Genomic DNA, 21,279 nt, shown 5'->3' on the forward strand with positions numbered 1-21,279 from the left:
GACATGTCCAACTTATTTCTCTTCGATTAGTTCTTCAACTTCACTCATTAGGCGAATGCTGACAGAGTCGAGGAACACTAGTGTCTTGAATTGTTGACCCCCATCCCTCTGTAAGGGGTTGATTCCTCGTCGAGAGGCTCTCTTTGGTAGCGGATTGATCCTTACCGATGTGAACCTAACCCTCCTTCCAGTGTAAAGGACTGCGAGCATTGCTAGTTCTTCTGCGAGCGTTGCTAGTTCTTCCTCCCGTTCGTTTCTCATCATGTTCTTCCTCCAGGTACACCGATGATTCCTTCACTTGGCTGGCAGTTGACAATTTCAAATCAGGTAGAGTTATTTTGTCGATGATTTATCTCTCTAACAAAAATTTTCAGGCTCAGCAGCCAGAACGGACCCCGTGATAATATGGAGAACATAACATGTTCGACTCATCACCCGGTAGATCTCAAACCCCCAACCCCAGGGAAGTGTTCCTTTCTCACTGAAACATCTTTGCTACCCAGAGAAACGTCGTATAATTTGGTGCAAGCTTAGAAAAGATCAAATGAGTATAATAGAGGAAGGTCGAAGTCTTACTACCAGTAATTTCTTGTTTCAGGGACAAAAACAGCATGCTCTGCAGACAAAAACAGCATTTCTTGTTTCAGTTTTAAGAGATGAAAAATGACTGGAAAAACAAGTTCACAAAAAGCAAATAATGAAGAAAAAAAACCCTCCATTAAACATTCATGTAAGTAAATATAGTAATTAAACAACAACGTAACTACTAATACAGGAGAGTGATGAACGTGAAACATACAACTCATTACATTGACGTCACTGTATGTCCCTGCTTTATCTCTCATCCTTCAAACTATTCTGTTAATCCAAATCATGTCAGTGCATGAAAATGATTCCTGCCACTTTTGATTTTTTTCACCCTTATGACCAAAAAGACTTAAAAAAAGGGCTAATAACCTTTTAACCTACTGAAGGGGTAGAAATAAAAAAGCGTAACAACGAAAATAGAAAATGGAGATCAGATGACAATTTGGACAGGAATGCAAATCTACTCACCTGTTTGATTCCATTGGAGTTACAAAAAAGTAAATATGATACAGACAGGCGCAAGAGCAGCGCCTCATTGCCCAACCTATACGGCCACCATCTTTCTGCCACCGGGAGTCGCCCCTAACATCGCCTATATTTAACCAGCCTCGTGCTACCTGTCTCCCATGTCTGCCCGCCATGCTTCAATATTATTGTTGAGGGTGCTCGCCCTCGCAGCATAATGCATTTTCAAGGCTGCAACCGGGTCGGACACCCCTCCACCACCACCGACCAAGATTCCTCCCCCCATCATGTTTTTTGCACCCAGAGGGGCTACCCTGCCTTGCTGCTGAAACCCAGAGACCATCTCGATTCCTCCATTCCTCTTCTGCAACTCAGAAATGTTCTCTACCCGTTTCCCGTTTGAGGACAGGTGCTGAACATAAGACTGCTGATAGTCTGTTAGAACTCCGTTGCCACTAGGCATACCATCTTTGGCTGAATAAAGTGACACACCAGTCAGTGATCCTTGGTACTTGGCCAACATAGAAGCAGTCTCCGGCAATGATGAAAACCTTGTCTGTATTCTCTTCCCGTCCCAGAAGCCATAAGTTCTCACAGGCAGGGCCTCCAGGCCAACTTGGCCACTTCCAATGTTTGGGACGAGACGGTTATTGTCTCTTCGGATACTGGCACAATTGGTTGTTGAAGAACCATCCAACTCCGGTGAGGTTCTGGGATTACTTTCATGGGAGGAAGAGCTCGATTGTGGCAAAGGAGACGTATGACTAAGAATTTTACCAAACAGTTTCACATCTCCAGTTCTGTGTTCTTCGATCTCAGAGGAAGCATTCTTGATACAGGTTCTAATTTCAGCCTCCGACTGATTCTCACTCCTTGATGAACGTAGTATACCAGAGTTGGAAGGCAAAAGATTGTTTTCGTTCCAGTGCTTGCCTGACATGAAAAACTGATTTGATTGGGGAACTACATTCGTCTTGCATTCAGCTTCAAGCAGACTTGACTTCTCGCCTGCTGTAAGGTCCACTTCCCTCGTCACGTCTTGACTCAGTGCCTGAAGCGGATAACCTCTGAGAATATGCATGTTCCGGTCAACTTGGTTCACTGACAGCTTTCTGGGCATATACTGCTGATATATACCTCTTTTTAACAGGTTCTGGTGCCATTTATTGCCCTGCTCAAAGTTCAAAGTAGTCTCAGATGATACATTAAGGGTGCCCCCAAAACAAATAGAAGATGGATCTGGCAACAATGAATTCAATGGTACATGATGGACATTTTCCTGCTTCAACAGGATGGCCTGTGGTTGCTTCAGTTTGCGCTGCTGTAGATCCAGTTGTATCTGCTGCTGACATCTGGGGTCAAAGGCCAGATGACAAACATTAGCCACAGTTTCTGAGAATAAGGCAGCAGCACTTGCATTAGAATCTGGCCCACAGCAAAGAAGGCCCTTTCCATTTGCTTTGAGGTTGATGTTTGTCGTATTTTTTTTTGACAACCCAACCTTGCTGGACAGTGATGCTTCAGTTTTTACTACCACTTTCAAGCCCTCAGCAGGAGAACCTCCAGTGGTATCCACATTACAGACTGTACTAGAAGTTGACTTTGTTGACTCTACTTCCAAACATGCTTCAACAACAGGCTCAGTTTTTCCTATTGTAAGAATCGAGACATTTGGAGAAACAACATTAGTACTTCCCCCAACTATTGTTTCTCTGTCAGCTGAATCTGCAACCTCACAAAGTTGTATAGCTTCAGCACATCCCAAGCCAGCAGCAATGCTTTCCTTTGGATGAGTCTTAGATTGAAGATTATCCCCCTGGCTTGCCAGCTTATCATCATGAAAAATAGACACCTTCTTATTATTGACCTTCTCGTCACCACCCACCAGATTAGGTCCTGGAAATACATCCCCATCCTGTTCATTGGATCTATCAGTTTCGGCATGGAAAGGGTTGCCTGCAGCATGAGCAATTCCCTCATAGCTGGTGTTTGCCACAGACTGGGAGACATCCACATCCACTTTGGAACAAGATTGAGTACTGCAGATTGCAGAATCCATCTCGGCAACACAAGCATCATCAGTGTCACTCCTTCCTCCATTTGCATCACTCAATGGCGTACCCCCGAGGACAGTACCTTGACGAATCACATCAAGACCAAGACATTTTCTAGCCTTACTGAAGAAAATCTTGCATTGTTCCCTTGATCTTGTCCTCATGCAACTTGAGATCTTAGTGAAATCCTTGTCATATGTGCCCAAGGCTTGGATAAATATAGACTTCTCCTCATCTGTCCAATCAGCTGATCCCAATTCACAGCCCTCATCTGAACAGGCTTCCTCCTCATCTAGGTTCTGAGTAACTTCTGGGGTCAAGAGCTGGTCCATTGTAATGCGGTTTATTCTCTCGGCAGGATGAATAAAGCTGGTAACACATGAGCTCATTGTTTCTGAGGATAGAGCACCACAAATGCCTGCTAACACATCAGCAGCCACAAAGTCTCTTTCTTGCCCTGATACGTCAACACTGTTTTCCCCTTCTAAATAAGAAGACCCATAAGATACTTTCATATCATTACAGGTCCCATAGACAGCACTACCAGCATACTTTTCACTCTTTGAACTGCAATGATCATGTGCTACGACAGCCGATGCTGCACCCAACATATCAAGAGAAGAGGCATTCATCTCATGATTCCACTTCTTTCCCGATGCTACAAGGTAGGTGTTGGCTGGTAAGCACTGCTGCTGCTGCTTTCTTAGATCCAACCATTTCTTCACTTCTTTGAAACTTTCTGACTTATGGTTTTTATAATAAAACTCAATGCAGTCTGCTGTTGTTTTGTGGTTCAAAGATGAAGAGATCTTGGTGAAATCTTTACCATATCTGGCAAGCATCTCCATGAAAATATCTTTCTCATCCTCTGACCATGGATTTATCATTGCTCTTTCCTTCTCAAAGCTAGGAGGATCTTTTATTAACCCATTTTGTGTAACAAACTTATTGTATTTTCTCTCCTTGTCATCTAATAATAGTGTTGGCATCTTCAAATTATTTCTACAAAGCTTTATCTGTGCATCTGACAGCAACTTACTTGTAAAGTTCACTATTTCTGTTGTAGGAACCAAAGTTAAGTTACCTACTGAGTACAATGAAACTTTCAGATGGCGACAAACAGACATTAATAAGAGAGAGAATATTTACAAGACATTGTTAGCCAATTGAAGACATCGAGGGCCAACCATATAAAGGAAAAGAGAAAGCAAACAAGCATGTTCAAGATTACCTTAAAACAATAAATGAAACATCATTGACAAAGGTCCTTTCATTCATTAACACTTTTCTTCTATTCTTCAACATAGTCAATTTAAACAATTCTGAAACACCACATCCTAATCTTCAGTTGGCATTTGAGTTTAAATTCCTCCATTAATGCTAATAGGTACAAAATATTTGCAGTTTCTTCTGGTGTACATATCTACATGAACATAAAATCATGCAAATGATAAAAAGTATGCTAATATTCATTCGTATAGCCTTCCACAAATTCATCCCTTTTATTAGAGTGGAACGAACAGATGACTGCAATTCACAATCATAGACACAGGCATTTTGTGGTTAATACCAAGATCCTTCAACTAAGTTTCCTTCTTTTTTTAGAAAAAAGAAAGAGCCTACCAAGATTTGGTTTGCATGATAGGCAACTGACGCAAAAAAATATGTTCATGGTGGATGAAGGTTCACATATTACAGGAAGAACACAACGGTGGTTAGGAAAAAATATCTGTTCTAATCATTATGGCTACAACATAATCTAGAGAGAAGACCCATCCAGCAACTGAACAACCCATATTACAACATGTAAGCCTCCCCGTTGTAGATCAAATAGAGACCTATACTAGTCTGAGCCTTAACTTTATTCCAATTTAAAAACAGTGGAAATATCTAGTTCCAGCCAGTTCTAAAACTGATTCAACCACAGATCATTTCAACATAATCCAGCTTAAATATTTAGGATTGCTCAAAAATCAATGTTATGCAATTAATGACGTCGACAATTAGCTAAGATTATATTCAAAATAATTGTAATATATTATGGAAAAATGTCCAAGAACCCTAAGCATCTTGTGGTGATGATCCATGATCTCTAGATGCCTAAAGCTAGGACCATCCTATTAGCAACCAACATCTATGCGATATAAAATGGAAAGTAGTTGCAAAAACGTCGAAATCCAATGTACAATAGCCGATGAACTTCATCACGCATAAAATGGCCAGTTACACATTGAGCAACTTCCCCAGGGTTTTCAGAGTGGCATCACAAGAAATGTGCAAATAAGGATAACATGCAGCACAAAATTTTTCATATTAATTGCTTACTGATTGTTTGGATAATTTGAGTTACATATAACTATATCAAAACCATAATGCACATAGGCACAATTAAAGGTAGAAAGGGAAGCACTGAAACATAATGGACAAACAAGATATCCAGATATCAGAAAGCAAAATATATCATAGAAAAAAAAAACAAGTTTAAGACTAACCGGGTGATGCAAACCGTGACCGGGTTGAAGAACGTTGCTTTTGAGAACCATTTTGTGATGAGCGGCTCATAAGTTCAAAACGTTTGCTTGACTTTGTGCGAACTTTCTTGATGGACAGTAACCGCAAATCCTCCTTCCATAAGTGGTGCAGTGCCTTGAATTTAAGAATAAGGACTCTTTCTTTGAATCTTAGTTGGCACTTACGAGTAGCAAGTTTTTCTTTGATTTTCAGGTCATTCTTCCGGCATGATGTGAAGTTAACCAATCCCCAGATATCTGACAGGAGGGGATTTGTTGAAAAAGCTGTGCCGAACACCTTCGAGGCACATTTGGCAGCATTCATATTAGAATCTATAATTGAAGTTATTAAATTAGAGTCCTTTCCTTGCGTGGCCTCATCAAAGCTTACATGAACACTGCTACAGTCTCCATCTCCACAATTTCTATTCCCATCTTCAGATGCAACCATTATCCTCTCCCCACAATCTGAGTCGACAATCTGCTGCAATTCAGTAACCTTCAATTTTTCATCCTTGATCAGCAAGGGGCTTTCAGACAATTTCTCAATGGCTAAGTGAAATTTAGACGATAATGTTTCTGGATTAATAATATAAATGTCTTTAATTACATTGTCATGTTTGACAAGACTACCGCAGGGCACATGCTCTTCAACAAATGCCACTTCGATAGTTTCTACCTTTTGATCCTTTGAAGGGTTAGATTCATCTGATAAACCAGCCAATGGCTGTATGCAAGCTTCCGAAGCAGAATCATTAGCTAACTTGACGGAACTTTGGTAAGAATCAGTTTTAGTATCACAATTCAGTGACTTGAGCTCTTTTTCCAACAAATCAATTTCACATTCTATCTTTTCCAATCCGTTAGAAATACTCCCCTTCAGTTTCAATAATTTGTTCATAGCAGAATCCCTTGAGAAAGTGGAATCACCAGAGAAGGCATCCACAGATTGAAACAAGTCAGTGAGCAGAGAATCTAGGGATCTGATGGGATTGACTTCCAAATGGTCCAAATTATTAGAAATTTCTTCACAGAAAGATAGAAATGCGGATCCAGGTAAATCACTGTTTTGATTCATACCATCATAATCATTCACAGTCCTGCTGCAAAGCTTATCTTCTGTGCCTGCCATGAAATACCAAATTCAAACCATTATATCTGAGTGAAAACCGATAGCTCTGGCTTTAAGTCTAGGAACTTTCTGCTTAATCATTAGAGTTCTTTACAATGAAAATCCCAATGAATGGGACAAGTTATATTATGAAAGGAACTGAATCAGCAAGTAACAGAAACATGAAAGTATCATAAACAATAATACTAGCATGAAAGGAGCGATTACCGATGATGTCATCGATGATAAGTTATGAGAAGAACGTTAGTGAAAACAAAACTTCTCCAGATATTTAAGTTTTTAGACACAAAATTTAAAGCATATATACTGCTGTGTCATTGAATGTTTAAAAAGCTCACAAAAAATTTAAGAACACACCAATAGCCAAGGAAAATAGCAGAATAAGACATAGCATTCGAACACCACTACCCAAAACCTCCGAATACTGTATTTCATATATCTAAGGGCTACAGTTTCCTATCAACCACCAAGACAAGACTTAAAGAACAATGAATGAACCCACACTATAGCATATAATAAATACATTGAGAAACAAGGTACTGACTCCGAAGTGATCTGAAGGAGATGAAAATAAATTTGTATCAAACATGAAGGAATGTGAACAAGGTACCATCACATAACTACATGAACAGGAAACTGATCATGCCAGATTAAGAGGTATGCATGCCAAAAAATTTTGACCCCTTAGAATTATTGAATACTGCCTATTCAAAGGTTGATAGCTATGAAGGCTCACAAGTACATATAAGATACATAATTCTGAAAAATGAAAATAGCAGAAATCTCCATTGCCAGAACATGTGTGGTAATTCCCAAGCAACTAAGATAATTTTACAGACACAACCATAGACTCATATCAATATGAGAAACAAACACAACAAAGATAGCAAGAATGGTCTCAGCTCACCTGGTGATGAACTGCAAGTAGCAGAGCATGGAGTCGTGGGTGACAGACATCCAGAGATACTAGTAACTTTTTGGCTGTCATCACTTAAAGACCCCTTGCTACCACCAACAGAAGTTTCTACAGATCCTTCTACCTTTTGTTTCTCATACTTAGCCAGCCCCTGGCCCCATCCAAGTCGGGGCTTTTTCCTCGGAGCAACTTCATCAGGAGGGAGAGTAAGAGTTACCAGAGACTGGATTGGGTTTTCCTTTCCCGAGGGCAACACCCCCTCCAGGCATGCCTCCTCTGACTCAGATCTGCTTGTCTTCGTAAAGCCTAGACTACCAGGGCGGCTCCACTTCTTCCAGGGTATGGAACCCAACGAATGATCTCGATGATCGAATATGTGGCCTGTGCCCAAGCCATCATCGACACCACCAGTCTTATCATTCTGTTCTTTCAGGGGGATTTGAGATGTGGAAGAGATCGGAGCTGCGACTGACCTCAAAGGGGTCGCATGAGGATCATGACGGTGCTGCCTCGAGAAGTCACCAGAATCCCAACATGGGGATCGTCTGAACGACCCCCGGTTCTCCCTACTGCTTCCACTGCTGCTGGTGCGGTAGCAGCCACCATGTCTGACAGAAGCGGGCCTATAGCCATCGTCCTCGGACCAAAATCTTTCATACCGCGAAGGTGTGCACCCATGTCCGACGGAATCGTCCGGGTGAACCTGGTGGTAACCACCGCCCTGCCGGCAATGACCTTCATAAAAAGAAACCTTTCAGAATTAGAACGAGAAGAAGAGGGCGACGAAGAAAAACTGCGAGTAAACAGGTTTGAACATCTCAGATCTGGGAGGAAGCGGGCTTGATTACTTGAGAAGGGTCGTCGAGGAGAGGCACGGAGCAAATCACGGGGACCACCATGGTAGGGGTCCTTCCACCGCGAAGCAGACGAGGAGCCGCCGCCACCGCCGCCTAGGGCATCCCCTCTTTCGTGCTTCCTCTGGTCCTTGAAGGCGTACTCCTTCCGATCCCAAGGTGATGGCTCGGGAGGCATCAACTTTCCCAGCTCCAAAGGGCATCTAACCCTCTAAGACCACAACGTGAACAAAGCGGCGCCACGAATCCGAGGAAGCCTCCGTTAAGCCAAAGGCCTGCCTCGGATCTCGGCCAATCTATTCCCAACGGTCTCCGCCGGCGGGCAGCTCCAAGCTCGCCACCAATTAGGGTTTCCCCAGTTGTCGGTGGAGGAAAACCAAGCAGGAGAAGAAGGCAAAAGGGCGACCTTTCTGTGAACAAGGCAAAGGAACCGCTGTCGCCGCCCGCTGGCCTTCGCCGGAGGTCTCGACCCTATCTTCTTTCGTCGGCGGGTGGATGGCTGGGTAAACAAAGCTGCGGAAGAGAGAGATAGAGAGAGAGAGAGAGAGAGAGGCAGAGAGCCGATAAATGAGAGCGCCACAGCCTGGATTTCAATGCTCCTTAACTCGAATTCAATCCCCCGTCACGTCCGCTAAAAAAATAGTACCAAATCTTTTAGCTGATTAATCCCCCTCCCCGCCAAGCTTTCCTTCCCTCGCCATCAAGCTGACTCCATTCTCTTGTTTCTTTCCTTAACTGCCTCCCAACTTTCCCGAAACCACGATCCTACCCGATACATCGCTCGGGAGCGGGGGAGAAGAGAAGGGGGCCGTTTCGGGAACTCAACTCCGGCTTCGAGATTCTTCGCTGCGGGGAAGCGATGGCGCTCCGGTCAACCGCCCACAAGGCGACAGGGAAGCTAGCGAGCGAGCCCCCCACGTCGTGCCGCCCGCCCCAACCCCACGCGTGCGTCCGTGCGCCCGAGAGCCTCGAGGCACGTGCGGCGCGGGCATACGAGGGCGGGATCGGGGAAGGGCGGAAGCTCCCCTCCCCCTCCGTGCGGGCCTTCATCGCCTCCTCTTCTTTGGAGGAAGGGCGCTTTAGTTGTAGTTTTATGTTTTAACTGCGTTGGGCTAATTAGAAAAAGGGAATATGTTAGAGGGTTGTCAGGAAATCAGATCTAAAGAAACAGAACGAAACAATAAAAAAAAAGGAAATAATATTCTTTGTCGGGTTGAGAAAAATAGATGCTGTGGGTGACCGAATGTGATGTGATTTTATCGGTGGGCGAGAGAAAAGGGAGACGGATGTGGGGGGAAGATATGGCTCCTTTTGGTCACTGTCCCAAAATAAAAATAAGCTTCTCTCCCACTTAACAAAAGTAGAGATCATGGTTGATACATTGGTATAGCATTGCTGTAGATAAACCATACCCCCTTTTCGAGACAATCCAATTTCTTCAGTGTACATTTCCAACAACCAAACAAATATTAATAAACAATTTCCTAAGCAGATTAATCTTATCCGAGAGTCAATTTCTAATGCTGATTCATCGCACCATATCCACATTTTATTAGTAGATTTGCAATATCTAAATTACCGAGAGTCTCTGATAAAAAGAGATTGTAAGCATATCTCAGGGAGTAGATTTTACAGTGGGGATTCCTTGCTGTTCAAACCATTCAGGCATGTGAAACTTCTCATAGAGGACCGACCTGACATCCTTCTGGAGAGAGAGGTGCTTTAGAAGTGGAAGAATGACTCCCATCAGCTGGAAACAAATAAAATGAAAATTAGATCATGTATAGTTGTACAAAGCATATAATTGACCAAACAAGAAAGCAGAATATCCTATTATTATTACCTGCTCGTCGCAAGGCTGTGCAGCAAAGAATGGCATGCATGGTATTCCATTTAATGGTTGCAGCAAGAAACTATATGGATTGTTGTCAACAATGACGGTGCGGGAGAGATCTTTTGATACACAAGAAAGATCTTTGACATGTTCCCGATATTCCCTGATCCATAGAATCAACTTGAATGCATTAAAATATGCACATCCGCATGTGTCCATACATGAATTTAAACTTTGCATACAATATACATTTTCTTGAAATGTCACTCGAGTAATTGTATGGCATACAAGCAAGTAAAGAAAGTTCTAAATAGCCTTCCATCTAACACTACAATAATATGAATTGAAAAGACAATTTCAATAAAAAATTATGAAAAGACAATTTAAATAAAGATAAATTTATATTTGGAGTAAATCATCAGAAATTTAATTTTTATGATAAATTAGCATTCTTCGTTTCGGTTCGCACCTAACAGGATTTAACCACTGCAAAAGCAACACATTTGAACCAAAGGACAATCTCTTGATATGTTTTTTTGAGGAAAACAAACTACCTGAAAAGGTACCCGGCAGCATCAAAGGTGAACAGCCACAGTTGGCCATGATATTGGTCATAACCAACAATGCTTGGAATATAATCATGAGCAACTGCTCAAATTATTAAAAAAAAACATGAACTGATTCACGAGTGCACTTGTTAGTATTTGGAGGTAGAGAATTTAGTAGAATCTATGTTAATAGCAACTTGGATGTTTAAGAACTCTGTGATAATGAAAAGCACAGACAGTTGCAAGCTGGTAAAGACTTCTGTCATCACTTTTTAAAAAGAAAATGTTAAAACGGAACCGAAGAGCTATTGAAGTCGCAATAACTTTTGCTTACGTGCTCACAGTTGCAGGCCTGTATAGACGATGAATTAATTTATTGTCAACATCTATCCTATCAATAACTGGACTAGCATAACCTGAAACAGAAGAAAGAAGAGAGAATGATTTATGGACGAATAAGCAGAACAAAGAATGATTTATGGAGGAATAAGCAGAACATAGAAAGACAGCTAGCAATAACAGAATAGCTTATCATAGGTAAATGACAACAACCTTCAAGACCAGCAGTGAAAAGAACAAGGTCTGCAAATTCACTGCTCTGTTTTAGGAATTCCCGCAAACCAGGACGTTCAAAAACAGTGACATGATTCGCCTTTTGTCTTCCATCAGCATCCTTTAGAAACATAACTCCAAATAAATACCCCTGCAGCTTAAGATTATGTACAAATTACCTGATTGCTAGTGACCGACATTTTCTGAAGATACACATTCCAGGTCAAAGCACTTTACACCTGCTTCAATAGCCTGCGAATGAACTGTAGATGGAAGGCTGGATGTCTCGTATGCACAAACTAAAGTCTCATCCAAGTCAAGCACAACCTGCAAATTTTTCAAACTTGACCTTGAATCAGACACACTCACAACAAAGCAATAAACAATAACTCCATAAGCAATAACTTCTACAGTATTGTGTTGTCTTGAAACCATGAATTTTATTAGGAAAATTCGTGTGAACATTATTGAAAAATCAAGTGAAAGCATTTAGCGGTCGGTGTTACGATAGTCCATTTTGGTCCATACCCATGAGTTTGTTACATTTTGTCAATTCAAAACCTCATAGTCAAAATCTGCAAAAGTAGTTTCATGGACAGTTGGAATATTGCAACAATGAATTTTGAGCCATCTATAATAAAGTTAAAAACGAGCTATTAGTACTTTTGCAAAATACAAGCACTCAAGTCACTTTGAATAATGAAGCACTCTTTTGTTAAACAACTAAAAGCTACCTTAGACATGCTTTTCATTTATTTTTTATGGGTCCCAGTGTTTTCATCTTTTGCAGTGTAAATGAAAGAAAGAAGAACCACAGAAAACAAAAAGGTCTTATAGTGCTCAAAGTAATAGTTCAAATTAAATTTAACCTGAATGCAATCGGTGGACAGTGGAGTCCACAATATCATGATTGGTTATGAAAGAAGATAACAAGGAAACACACAGCAGCAGTAATAAAAGCAAGATCCACACAGAAGCAGTAATGCAAGCAGGATTCAAAGGACAGTGTGAAGTTTATGTAGCTTTCTAGCAAAGAAAAGAATTTATTTGATTCAGGAATCCTTAAGTTTATGTAGCTCACTAGCCAAATTCTATTTGATTCAGGACTTAAAAACTGCTTGAAATGCTAGTTCAATAAACAGAAAAGTGCTTCGTCCCAGTTTGGTAACCAATGTATCAATATGCAAAACAATACCCTAAGTTACAAAACTATAACAGTATACTAGCATCAATATCAAGCTAATCTGCAAAATCATAGTAATTTTTGTACATTTAAGGAGGGCCTGTTGATGAAATCTTAATTATAATTACCAAGTGCATCCCTGCCACAACTATAACTGCCAAGCCTTTTTCAAACTATTATCATTGGACTTGTGAACATTAGGTAGTCAAATATTCCTACAGTACCTGGTGCTATCTATAGCTTTCTCATAACTAAATTGATATTTAGAATATCTTTGATACAATATATAACTTTAGTTATCCAATTAAGAATATCTTTGTTATCAAAGAGTTCTTATCTTGGTATATCTTGCCCACACCTTAGTAAACATTTACCTCAGCTGATGTAAATCCTATGCAAGCCTTCCCACTCCTTCGTTATAACCTCCGCATACTTTCTAATACACTAATTTTTGTTAGCACTCTTGTTTATAGTAACAACCTTTTTAGGATATTAATGGATTACCCTTGATGAGGATGAAGTTTGGTTTCACAATTGGTTGCTCCTTTATGATGTAGGTGACAAGGGTTTGAGTAATGAAAAGCTGCATAGTTGACTCTACCTGAACCCCATGTTGGCAGGAGCCTTGTGCACTGAACTGCCTTTTTTTTAAAACAATGACAATGGTGATAATGGATTGCTAGGTTTGAACTATTTCTCTACGTTCAAATTTGGTTATATCTTCATCAACCAAAGAATTGGACATAACTTTGGGGATTCCCAATCGCTTAACCAATCACATCTGCTGATCTTAAGGCAGATATAGTTTGGCCTGGTCCTATATTCTGCAGTTTTAATGTGCTTAACCTTTGTATTCTCCACCTAACCACCATTGTTGGTTTCAAGTAAACCTAATTTTCCTTGAAAGACACTCAAAATTGTCCTAAAATATGGCATAGGTTTAATGTGATCAGATCATGTGTATGACTAAATTAGTCATATATCATCATAGACCTATGTAAAGCTTCAACTTTAGTATCTCCAACCATAATCACATGTATCAATGTATGTGATCAAATTTATATACCTCACCTTTGGAGGAGAGCTAAGAGTCCCAGAAGGTTTTGCAAGTCCAATGACATCTGTAGGTAATTCTTCCCCCGAGAAAACTCCAACCATTGTTGCAAAATTTACTTATATCCTATATGCACTATAACAACTAGAATTTCTTATGACAGCCAGTATAAGAATCCCAGTAACCTATGTGCATTATATCCTTAATGTTCATTTTACATCCAAAAAGCTGCTTGCAGAAATAACTAGCTTTCACAAGCGAGAGGACCAACAACTCAGAAAATTGGCATCAGTCACATCAAAGTGATGGACGAAGAAACTAGTCCTTATGCAGCTAGTGAATCCATGATCCACACAATGAAAGAGGGGACAAGAAGAAAATTGAAGGCAGACATCGAAAGGGTCTTGTGAATTTGGGGGTCAGGAACAGTATTTAGTATTCGTAGCTTAGATGTTTTTCTAGAAAATCTCTATCAATGAGTACTCACTGATCACTTCTTCTTTTATTTTCAGTTGTCACTAATAAATTTATTTTAATGCACTATCATCTTCTTTTGCAATTCAAGTAATATAATATATCATGGTGACTAATTAAACGCATAGATGAAATCAGTTAATTGCGGCTGCTGGGCAACAAATCCTAACCAACTTAAAAAAGTCAGTGACCTTGGTTTGTCCAAACAACCAAGAGAGATAAATACCCATGCAATAAGGGATCAAACAGTAATAATACAATCTTATCTTTCTGCAATCTAATAACAGATTCATACCGATGAGAGATCTCAACAAAGCAACACAATAACTTCAATCTTTATGCAATTTTGTCACAACCTAGAATCCAGATCAGGAGGAGTCGTACCGTGAGCTTACCGAGAGGCTCCGGCGCCGGGGCGGTGTCGGGAGTCGGGCCATCGATCGGGGGATCTATGGCGAGCGGTTTGTAGGCCGGGGAGGCGATGGAGGGGGAGAAGAGGAGGGTGTGGCGGAGGCCGACGAAGGAGAGAATCTGTGCCCACGAGGGGGTTCCCCGAACGATCTGGAGCAGGAGACGGAACAGGATCGCCACCCAGTTCACCAGAGCCCGCCATGCCCGGACGCTCTTGGTCGTCGTGTTCGCCGTAGCGGCGGCGTACCACGGCGAGCACATTCCGGACTGGGCCAGCTCGGCCATGGCGGCAACACCAGAAGACGACGGAGACGGAAGCGGCGGCGCACACGTGCCGGATCGCGGTTGGTCGGAAGATCGGCGTGGGGGATCCGACGATGAGGTCGAGCGACGGCAGCCGACGGGAAGTGGGGAGGCGGGCCTCGGGCGGGCGCGAGACGAACATATAAAGCAGGCCTCGATGGCAGTTGGGCGTGGCTATTGATGTCGACGTTGGCGTCGGCCACCGACGCCACGTCGACCTTTGAGATCCGTGTAGGGTGTGTTATGATGGAGGATTCTGGATTCTCTCCATTTTCTTTTTTTAATTTTATTTTATTGTTTTCCTAAAATTATTCTGAAAGTGATAAAAGGAGGAAAAAAAATAAGATTCTAATATTTAAATAAAATAAATAAAATGAATGAATGATTCCTTTCCTCTCTCTTAAGTTGTTTACGCCTTCTTGAAGTCTCTCTCTGTATCGTCTCCGTTTGGATGATGAAGCGTTAAATGAGATAGCCACCGGAAGAGGATGGGTCGGCTTCTTGGCATGTGGGGGTGCACGTGCTGCAGGGTGATGGACAGCTAAGCTTAGATTAGAGTATGACTTGGACCTCAGGGAGATCATCAAACTTCAATAACTTAACACATCGAACACGGTTCAGATCACTGAATCATTGTTATTGTGAGAATCTTAGGGATGATAGCGAGTCAACTATAATCGGATTAATAATGATTATTTAATTCAAATTTTTATGTAATTCATAGAATTCAGACTTACACCCAAACCGATATGCATCATACCATTTCAAACGATACAACAATCATAAATCACAACAGTCTTTCACAGTATAGTTCATGTTCTTTTGAGCACAAAATAGACCACAAGTCTAGTTTCCACATAGAAGAAGAAGAACTGGTGGACCACCCAACAAATTGTACTAACCAGTGAGCAATGTTATTAACCTCTCAAAATACATGAGAGAATTTGCACCCCATACATTTATCAGGAGTATTCTTAACACAATTCAAAAGAAACTAAGGGGTCCTCCGGTTCAAAATTTTGATCAGGATCTCAGCATCCAAGCCTATTATATTCATTAATAAACTAATTTTTTATATAAAAATATATGAGGAATATAAGATTTGATCACACAATCCTGTTATCAACAGTCAAAATCTATATCCTTCGGAGAACCCTAAGTCGAGATCGGCATCTGGTGGCGATCTGCCTGCACGACTTCAGAAAAGAGATAAGGTTATTAAACCTAATGCTGCAAAAAAATATAAATCTACAGAAAAAAAGTTCTTAAGAGAGTGAATTACTGGCATGGCATAACCATCATTAAGACATGATTGAAATGAAATGGAGGCTTATTTTTTAAAGGAAGATGAAATGGAGAATCCTCTGGCTTTACATAATGAGATACCAATATATGCTAAATTATTTGTTTTCTCCATTGCAAATATATGAGCCAAAACAGTTCCATTAAACAATGCTAATTGTTCTGTTGCCAAACGAAATTTCCGGGCTTCTACTGGCACTAGTTGAAAGACAAAATGGGTTAGTAGGATATAACGAAACCCAAACCTTTTGCAGTCCAGAAGTGATTTCATCGGTCTCCATGTGCTCCATGTGATGGGTGGCATCTACAACTAAGTGAAGCTCTTCATGAGCAAAGTCTTCCTCCATAAGCGGTGGTAGCAGAAAGGTTAAGCTCCTGGCATCATCATTATTCTCAAAATACTTTGCAAGTTCTGTGGCACAAGATATAGGATACTTTCACATCATTTTAAGGAGAGAATTCATAATATCAAGTCCGTAAACATAATCAGTAAATGAATAATTACAACAGACCGAATCATTTATTACTACAGCAACAACAACAATAGTTAAGTTCAGAGTGCTAACCGAATCACTCGGTATCATTTATTACTCAGGTTACTAAAAAACGTCTGCATTCTCTGAGTTGTAATTAATATCAAACAGATAAATAGATCATCCAACCAGACTAAACTGAACTAAGAAAGAATACAGCTCTATTTAATGTAAGACAAAATGGGATTTATGAGAATTTTTTGCACCTGGTGAACGAGGCTACATCTCTCTGGATGTCATGAGATGGGCAAACTTGAGATTGAGGACCAGATTCTCTGCCTCACCTCACATTCAAGCCAGCACACTGTGACTTATTCTATGGTTGTACTGGTCAAACGACATTTAAGCCATCACAATTACTGTATACTGTGTGCAATGTATCGGCTTTCCATGTATGCTTTGCACCACAGGTTCTCACAGTCAATCAGATGGTCGAGATTTGCTGAAGTTCATTGAAACAAGTGATCGGAAGAGTGCATTCTTACAGGATATAAAAGAAAAGAGGTGACATGAACCTAAAAAGAAGTTGAAGATGAAAAGTAACACTCTACAAGTAATGATGGTGATAGAAGAATCCACAGAAGAGATTGTTATGTGGAAGACCACCAATGGACTAATCTGAACATGAAATAAAATTGATGGAGACGAAAAAGCAGTAAAGGATGGTGAACCACTTATGCCGACGGAGAGAAGGAAACCCCTCCAAAATGTGGATGGATGGTCTAGTGGGCTCCCGAGTGTGGCAAAGCTTCACACTCCTACTTCTAGTCCTAGTGGCACTAGAGTTATAGTAGCAGAGTTACCTTTACTATGCAGGTCATGGTTCGTAATCTTGTAGGGGATAATGGTTTTACATGTATGCTAACACATCACATTTGAAGTATATCATTCCATAAATTTACAATATATAAGGTTACATAGCCATAGGCCTTTTACTTTTGTCGAACAAGACTTTCATAAAGCTTTCAAGAAGTAATCAGAGCTAATCTTGTTTAAATAATGAGCTGCTCAAGATTGGAATGATAGCATAAAAAAAGCTGAGCACTAGAGCTGAAATACCTTTTCTGTAAGGTTGCACCATCGTGTGTTGCGAGTTGCACCTACCTGTCCTGCAGGTTACAGCAAAGACAGCATGGCAGAATATAATTTTAAGTATTTATGAACTTCAAAAACTACAAATGCTTTCTGCAAAAACAGTATGACAGGATACAATGGTAAAGTACAAATCAATCACAAAATCCACAACTATAATCATAGCATCCATCAACATCAAGTCCTCCATGAAAAATAAACAATAGTGAATGTGCATGTCTTCATCAATTGTTAACCCTAAGCTCTTGCATCATCTTCACCATTCTTGAACATTAAGGTTGATGGTAAGAGTTAAACTTCTAATAAAGTTTGACATAACATTTCTTGCCTCCTGTAATAATGAAATACTTAAAGATGCTCGAACAGAGTATTCACAATATAAAGCCCACATGAAATACAAAATATTTCTAACCTGTTTGTGGCTTTCAACAAGCAAACTTTGATATGTCCCATTTCATGATACTAACAAGGCCATACAAAAAAAAATGATCGTTGATAATATGAATGTTCTGGACATCATGCATAAAACCAGATCATTGATAAGGTTGACAACTCCCGCTGACCGAAAAAATAGGTTGACCATTCACATTCAGTGGATCAGCAATGTTAAACTTTTGCCTAAACTGTTCAATGAAATCTAATGCAATTTGTGTGTTATCTTCGGATGTGCATCCAAAATCTGCAAACACGGCAGACTTTTTGGATATCAAATCATACCGCCGCATCTCAGGAGTTGAATTCCAGTTATTATAGCTGACTTTTACTTTTGTGTGTTCCCTTCTGAAGTCCTTCCTCCACCTTGGAAGAATGTACTTTTGTGGCACCAAATACACACCTTTCACTGTGAGTAAAGTAATGGTATGGCGACATAAAATTCCTTGAAACTCAAATAAACGACAACTGCATCTCACATCAAATTCTGCCTGCTTGAAATAAACAGTGAAACAGACCTTTTGGTTACTCAAGCCATTCTCAACAACCATGTCTTCTATAACCTCATACACACCAAAGTCATCTTCTTCTTTCATGGAATGCACATAACAGAACATTTTCCCCTTAAACTCCTCCTGAATTTCTTTAAATTTATTATTGGTGTATGCTTGTTGAAATTGTTTCTCGATATTGTAGTGACTTACGCAGGGACAATAGCAGTTCAACGAGTTCAAATCTTCTTGTAATTCTTTCTCAACTTTAGTCTTTAGTGCTTTATCATATCGTTCCACAAACTGTTTTAGCGTGGTTTTCGAGTTCACATGTCCTTCAAAGAATTCATGCACATTTTCACTTCTCTGTGTTGTCGACATTCCTGCCCAAAAACTATCTTTCACATAAACTGGAACCCAACGATGACGGTCGTCATACAATGTACTCAACCATGCATTAGATTGAAGACTATACTTCTGAATCATCTGGCCCCAGTTGAAATCAAACTCTTCTTTGCTCATCGAGTCATATACAGCTTGCATCAAGGTGGCTTTCACTTGTTCATTGTTGGAATGACAGCTTAAATTTCCATGAATTTTCTTCATTATTTGCCATAAACACCATCTGTGTTGAGCCTCAGGGAAGACAATCTCGATGGCCTTATGTATAGCCATATCTTGATCAGTAATTACAGCCTTTGGTGCATTGCCAGACATGCATGCAAGCCACTGCATGAACAACCACACAAATGTTTCGGTATCCTCACCCGATACGAGCCCACAACCAAAGAGCAAAGGTTGACCATGATGATTAATTCCAACAAAAGTAACAAATGGCAGATCATATTTGTTTGTCAGGTAGGTAGTATCAAAAGAGACAACATCAGTAAATGACTTGTAGGCCGCTCGACTCCTCTCATCTGCCCAGAAAATATTTCTGATGTGACCATCTTCATTAAAATCCAGGGAATAATAAAAATTGGAGTTCTGCTCCTGCATTCTATTGAAATAGTTGCAAACCACCCCAGCATCTCCAACACCAAGACACAGTTTCCTTCTTTTGTCAATGTTGTCAATATAGTTCTGACAAACCTTCTCTAAGGACGGTTCACTTTCATGTCCTCCGCATTCATCAGCAGAAGAAGTAAGAGTCTTTGCCACCGTAACTCCAGCTTCATCAATCTTCTCTCGCCGTCTTTTCATACTGGTACCAACACTCCTCCGGCGTGGAAGATAACGCGCTCTGGTCGGACTCAGTTCATGGTTATGCTCGAGAAAAACAGACGTCACTCGCACGACACCATCATCATACACTCTTGCATTGAGCTTTGCATTACACTCGATCTTCATCGTCAAGCTCGGATTCACCAACTTTTCTCGTTTACATCTCGACTTCCCACCACGACCACATGAAAGCGTGACGAAGTGCAATCTCCCTTGTTTATCATTTTTGGTCGACTTTTTGAACACCGGAAAACCTTCTTGGTTGCCATATGTTTTGTAGAATTCGTACAATTCGTCGATACAATTAAATATCATTCCGGCAGAAGGTGGTTCAACTACATCATTCACTTTTGAGCTAGAATCTAACTCGCCTTTGTTCCCATCTTGTACGACAATGACAGGCATGCTTGTGTTCTCCTTGGGAGGCATACGTTGTTCCATCTCGTCTCCCATCCACTGTACATATATGTGTAGTAGTAGTACCTTAATCTATGCCATAAACGGAGCCCACATCACATGAAACCCAATGCACAGGCAAAACCAAGTCAAGACCTCAATCAAATCCACTGGAATCAAATCATGAGCTTATTATGTGAAAGGATCGGTGCTGACGAAACCCTAATTGATAGAAAAGAAGTAACCCTAGTTAAAGCCCAAATTGGGGAACCACTCACTCTAAAACCTGAGCCAGAGAATAGGATTACCTCCGTACGAGTAACAAACGGTGTGAGGAACTCCGGGGGAGGGAGGGAGGAAGATGCCCTAGCCACCTCTTGCAGCGACAGATGGAGAAGGAATGCGACGGATGGACAGAGGAGCGAGGGAGCTGCGAACGATGAAGAGAGCCCGGGCGAAGCAGTGAGAGACGGAGGAAACTGGGAGAAATGAAAAGGAGTGAGGTCTGAGAGAGCAAGGAGAGGAAGACCGAGAAAGGGGGCGGCAGCTCGAGGCCCTGGGGACGAAGAGCGGTCGTGTCCCGTGTTGGACCTGAAATCGCGACTTAATCGCGTTGAGCGTCCCAACTCGTAGACCTAGTCGCTCAGGGAAGCCACGATTTACTAGAAACTTTGTCGTGCCCATATCGCCTCTGTCGCTCCAACATACCACAGTTTGATCCCGTGGCTTTCTCATCTTACGTGGACCACTCACGACCTCAAGGGTTGCTCAAAATGGCGTGGGACCCACGAAAGGGTTGGAAGCTGGAGCCGCGGATAACACTGGACCGAACCATCACCAAGGTTCGTTACGAGCCACCGAGACGACTCCCCGAATCGTAGCTTATGTCGACCGGAGAGTCGCGTCCGAACTGGAGTGGGAAAGATCGCTG

At 41.1% G+C, this 21,279-nt stretch overlaps 3 protein-coding genes across 10 annotated transcripts; all 3 read right to left on the reverse strand.

Moving 5' to 3' along the window:
- Positions 1–418: 418 nt before the first annotated feature.
- LOC103996938 (uncharacterized) lies at positions 419–9,580 on the reverse strand. 4 transcript variants are annotated; one of them, XR_010479080.1, is made up of 5 exons: positions 8,514–9,580; positions 7,657–8,400; positions 5,600–6,742; positions 1,057–4,194; positions 419–616 (listed from the first exon to the last, which is right to left on the reverse strand). XR_010479080.1 is itself a non-coding variant. In XM_009418010.3 (4 exons), the coding sequence occupies exons 1-4, from the start codon at positions 8,695–8,697 to the stop codon at positions 1,202–1,204; spliced, it is 5,034 nt and encodes a 1,677-aa protein (XP_009416285.2). In that variant the 5' UTR covers positions 8,698–9,580; the 3' UTR covers positions 699–1,201. The 4 variants fall into 4 exon arrangements, 3 of the variants coding, with proteins under 3 accessions (XP_009416285.2, XP_009416284.2, XP_009416283.2); XM_009418010.3 differs by lacking the exon at positions 419–616 and having other exon boundaries at positions 699–4,164; XM_009418009.3 differs by lacking the exon at positions 419–616 and having other exon boundaries at positions 699–4,191.
- A 241-nt stretch (positions 9,581–9,821) lies between these two features.
- Positions 9,822–15,005, reverse strand: LOC135592484 (uncharacterized). The gene is made up of 6 exons (XM_065081960.1): positions 14,549–15,005; positions 11,652–11,780; positions 11,454–11,574; positions 11,236–11,317; positions 10,363–10,516; positions 9,822–10,269 (listed from the first exon to the last, which is right to left on the reverse strand). The coding sequence occupies exons 1-6, from the start codon at positions 14,858–14,860 to the stop codon at positions 10,135–10,137; spliced, it is 933 nt and encodes a 310-aa protein (XP_064938032.1). The 5' UTR covers positions 14,861–15,005; the 3' UTR covers positions 9,822–10,134.
- Positions 15,006–15,770: 765 nt separating this feature from the next.
- LOC135592485 (uncharacterized) lies at positions 15,771–21,278 on the reverse strand. Of its 5 annotated transcripts, none has more exons than XR_010479081.1 (5): positions 20,657–21,278; positions 18,218–20,570; positions 17,773–17,822; positions 16,426–16,592; positions 15,771–16,066 (listed from the first exon to the last, which is right to left on the reverse strand). XR_010479081.1 is itself a non-coding variant. In XM_065081961.1 (4 exons), exons 1-4 carry the CDS (start codon positions 18,256–18,258, stop codon positions 16,015–16,017), a joined length of 318 nt encoding a protein of 105 aa, XP_064938033.1. In that variant the 5' UTR covers positions 18,259–18,341; the 3' UTR covers positions 15,771–16,014. The 5 variants fall into 5 exon arrangements, 2 of the variants coding, with proteins under 2 accessions (XP_064938033.1, XP_064938034.1); XR_010479082.1 differs by having other exon boundaries at positions 15,771–16,074; XR_010479083.1 differs by having other exon boundaries at positions 16,426–18,136.
- Position 21,279: the final 1 nt, after the last annotated feature.

The sequence above is a fragment of the Musa acuminata genome, chromosome BXJ1-9 (genome assembly GCF_036884655.1).
Source record: "Musa acuminata AAA Group cultivar baxijiao chromosome BXJ1-9, Cavendish_Baxijiao_AAA, whole genome shotgun sequence".
In the NCBI taxonomy this organism is placed as follows: Eukaryota; Viridiplantae; Streptophyta; class Magnoliopsida; order Zingiberales; family Musaceae; genus Musa; species Musa acuminata.

Coding starts and splice junctions, on each gene's coding strand:
- LOC135592484 (XM_065081960.1), bottom strand. CDS start 14,860: ATGGCCGAGCTGGCCCAGTCCGGAATGTGCTCGCCGTGGTACGCCGCC. Junction 11,318..11,453: donor TTTCACTGCTGGTCTTGAAG/GTTGTTGTCATT, acceptor CTTCTGTTTCAG/GTTATGCTAGTCCAGTTATT. Junction 10,270..10,362: donor CACAGCCTTGCGACGAGCAG/GTAATAATAATA, acceptor ATTTGTTTCCAG/CTGATGGGAGTCATTCTTCC.
- LOC103996938 (XM_009418008.3), bottom strand. CDS start 8,697: ATGCCTCCCGAGCCATCACCTTGGGATCGGAAGGAGTACGCCTTCAAG. Junction 8,401..8,513: donor TCCTCGACGACCCTTCTCAA/GTAATCAAGCCC, acceptor CTTTTTATGAAG/GTCATTGCCGGCAGGGCGGT. Junction 6,743..7,656: donor TACTTGCAGTTCATCACCAG/GTGAGCTGAGAC, acceptor ATTTCATGGCAG/GCACAGAAGATAAGCTTTGC.
- LOC135592485 (XM_065081961.1), bottom strand. CDS start 18,258: ATGGGACATATCAAAGTTTGCTTGTTGAAAGCCACAAACAG. Junction 16,593..17,772: donor GGTGCAACCTTACAGAAAAG/GTATTTCAGCTC, acceptor CTTGTGCCACAG/AACTTGCAAAGTATTTTGAG. Junction 16,075..16,425: donor TCACTTCTGGACTGCAAAAG/GTTTGGGTTTCG, acceptor TCTTTTCTGAAG/TCGTGCAGGCAGATCGCCAC.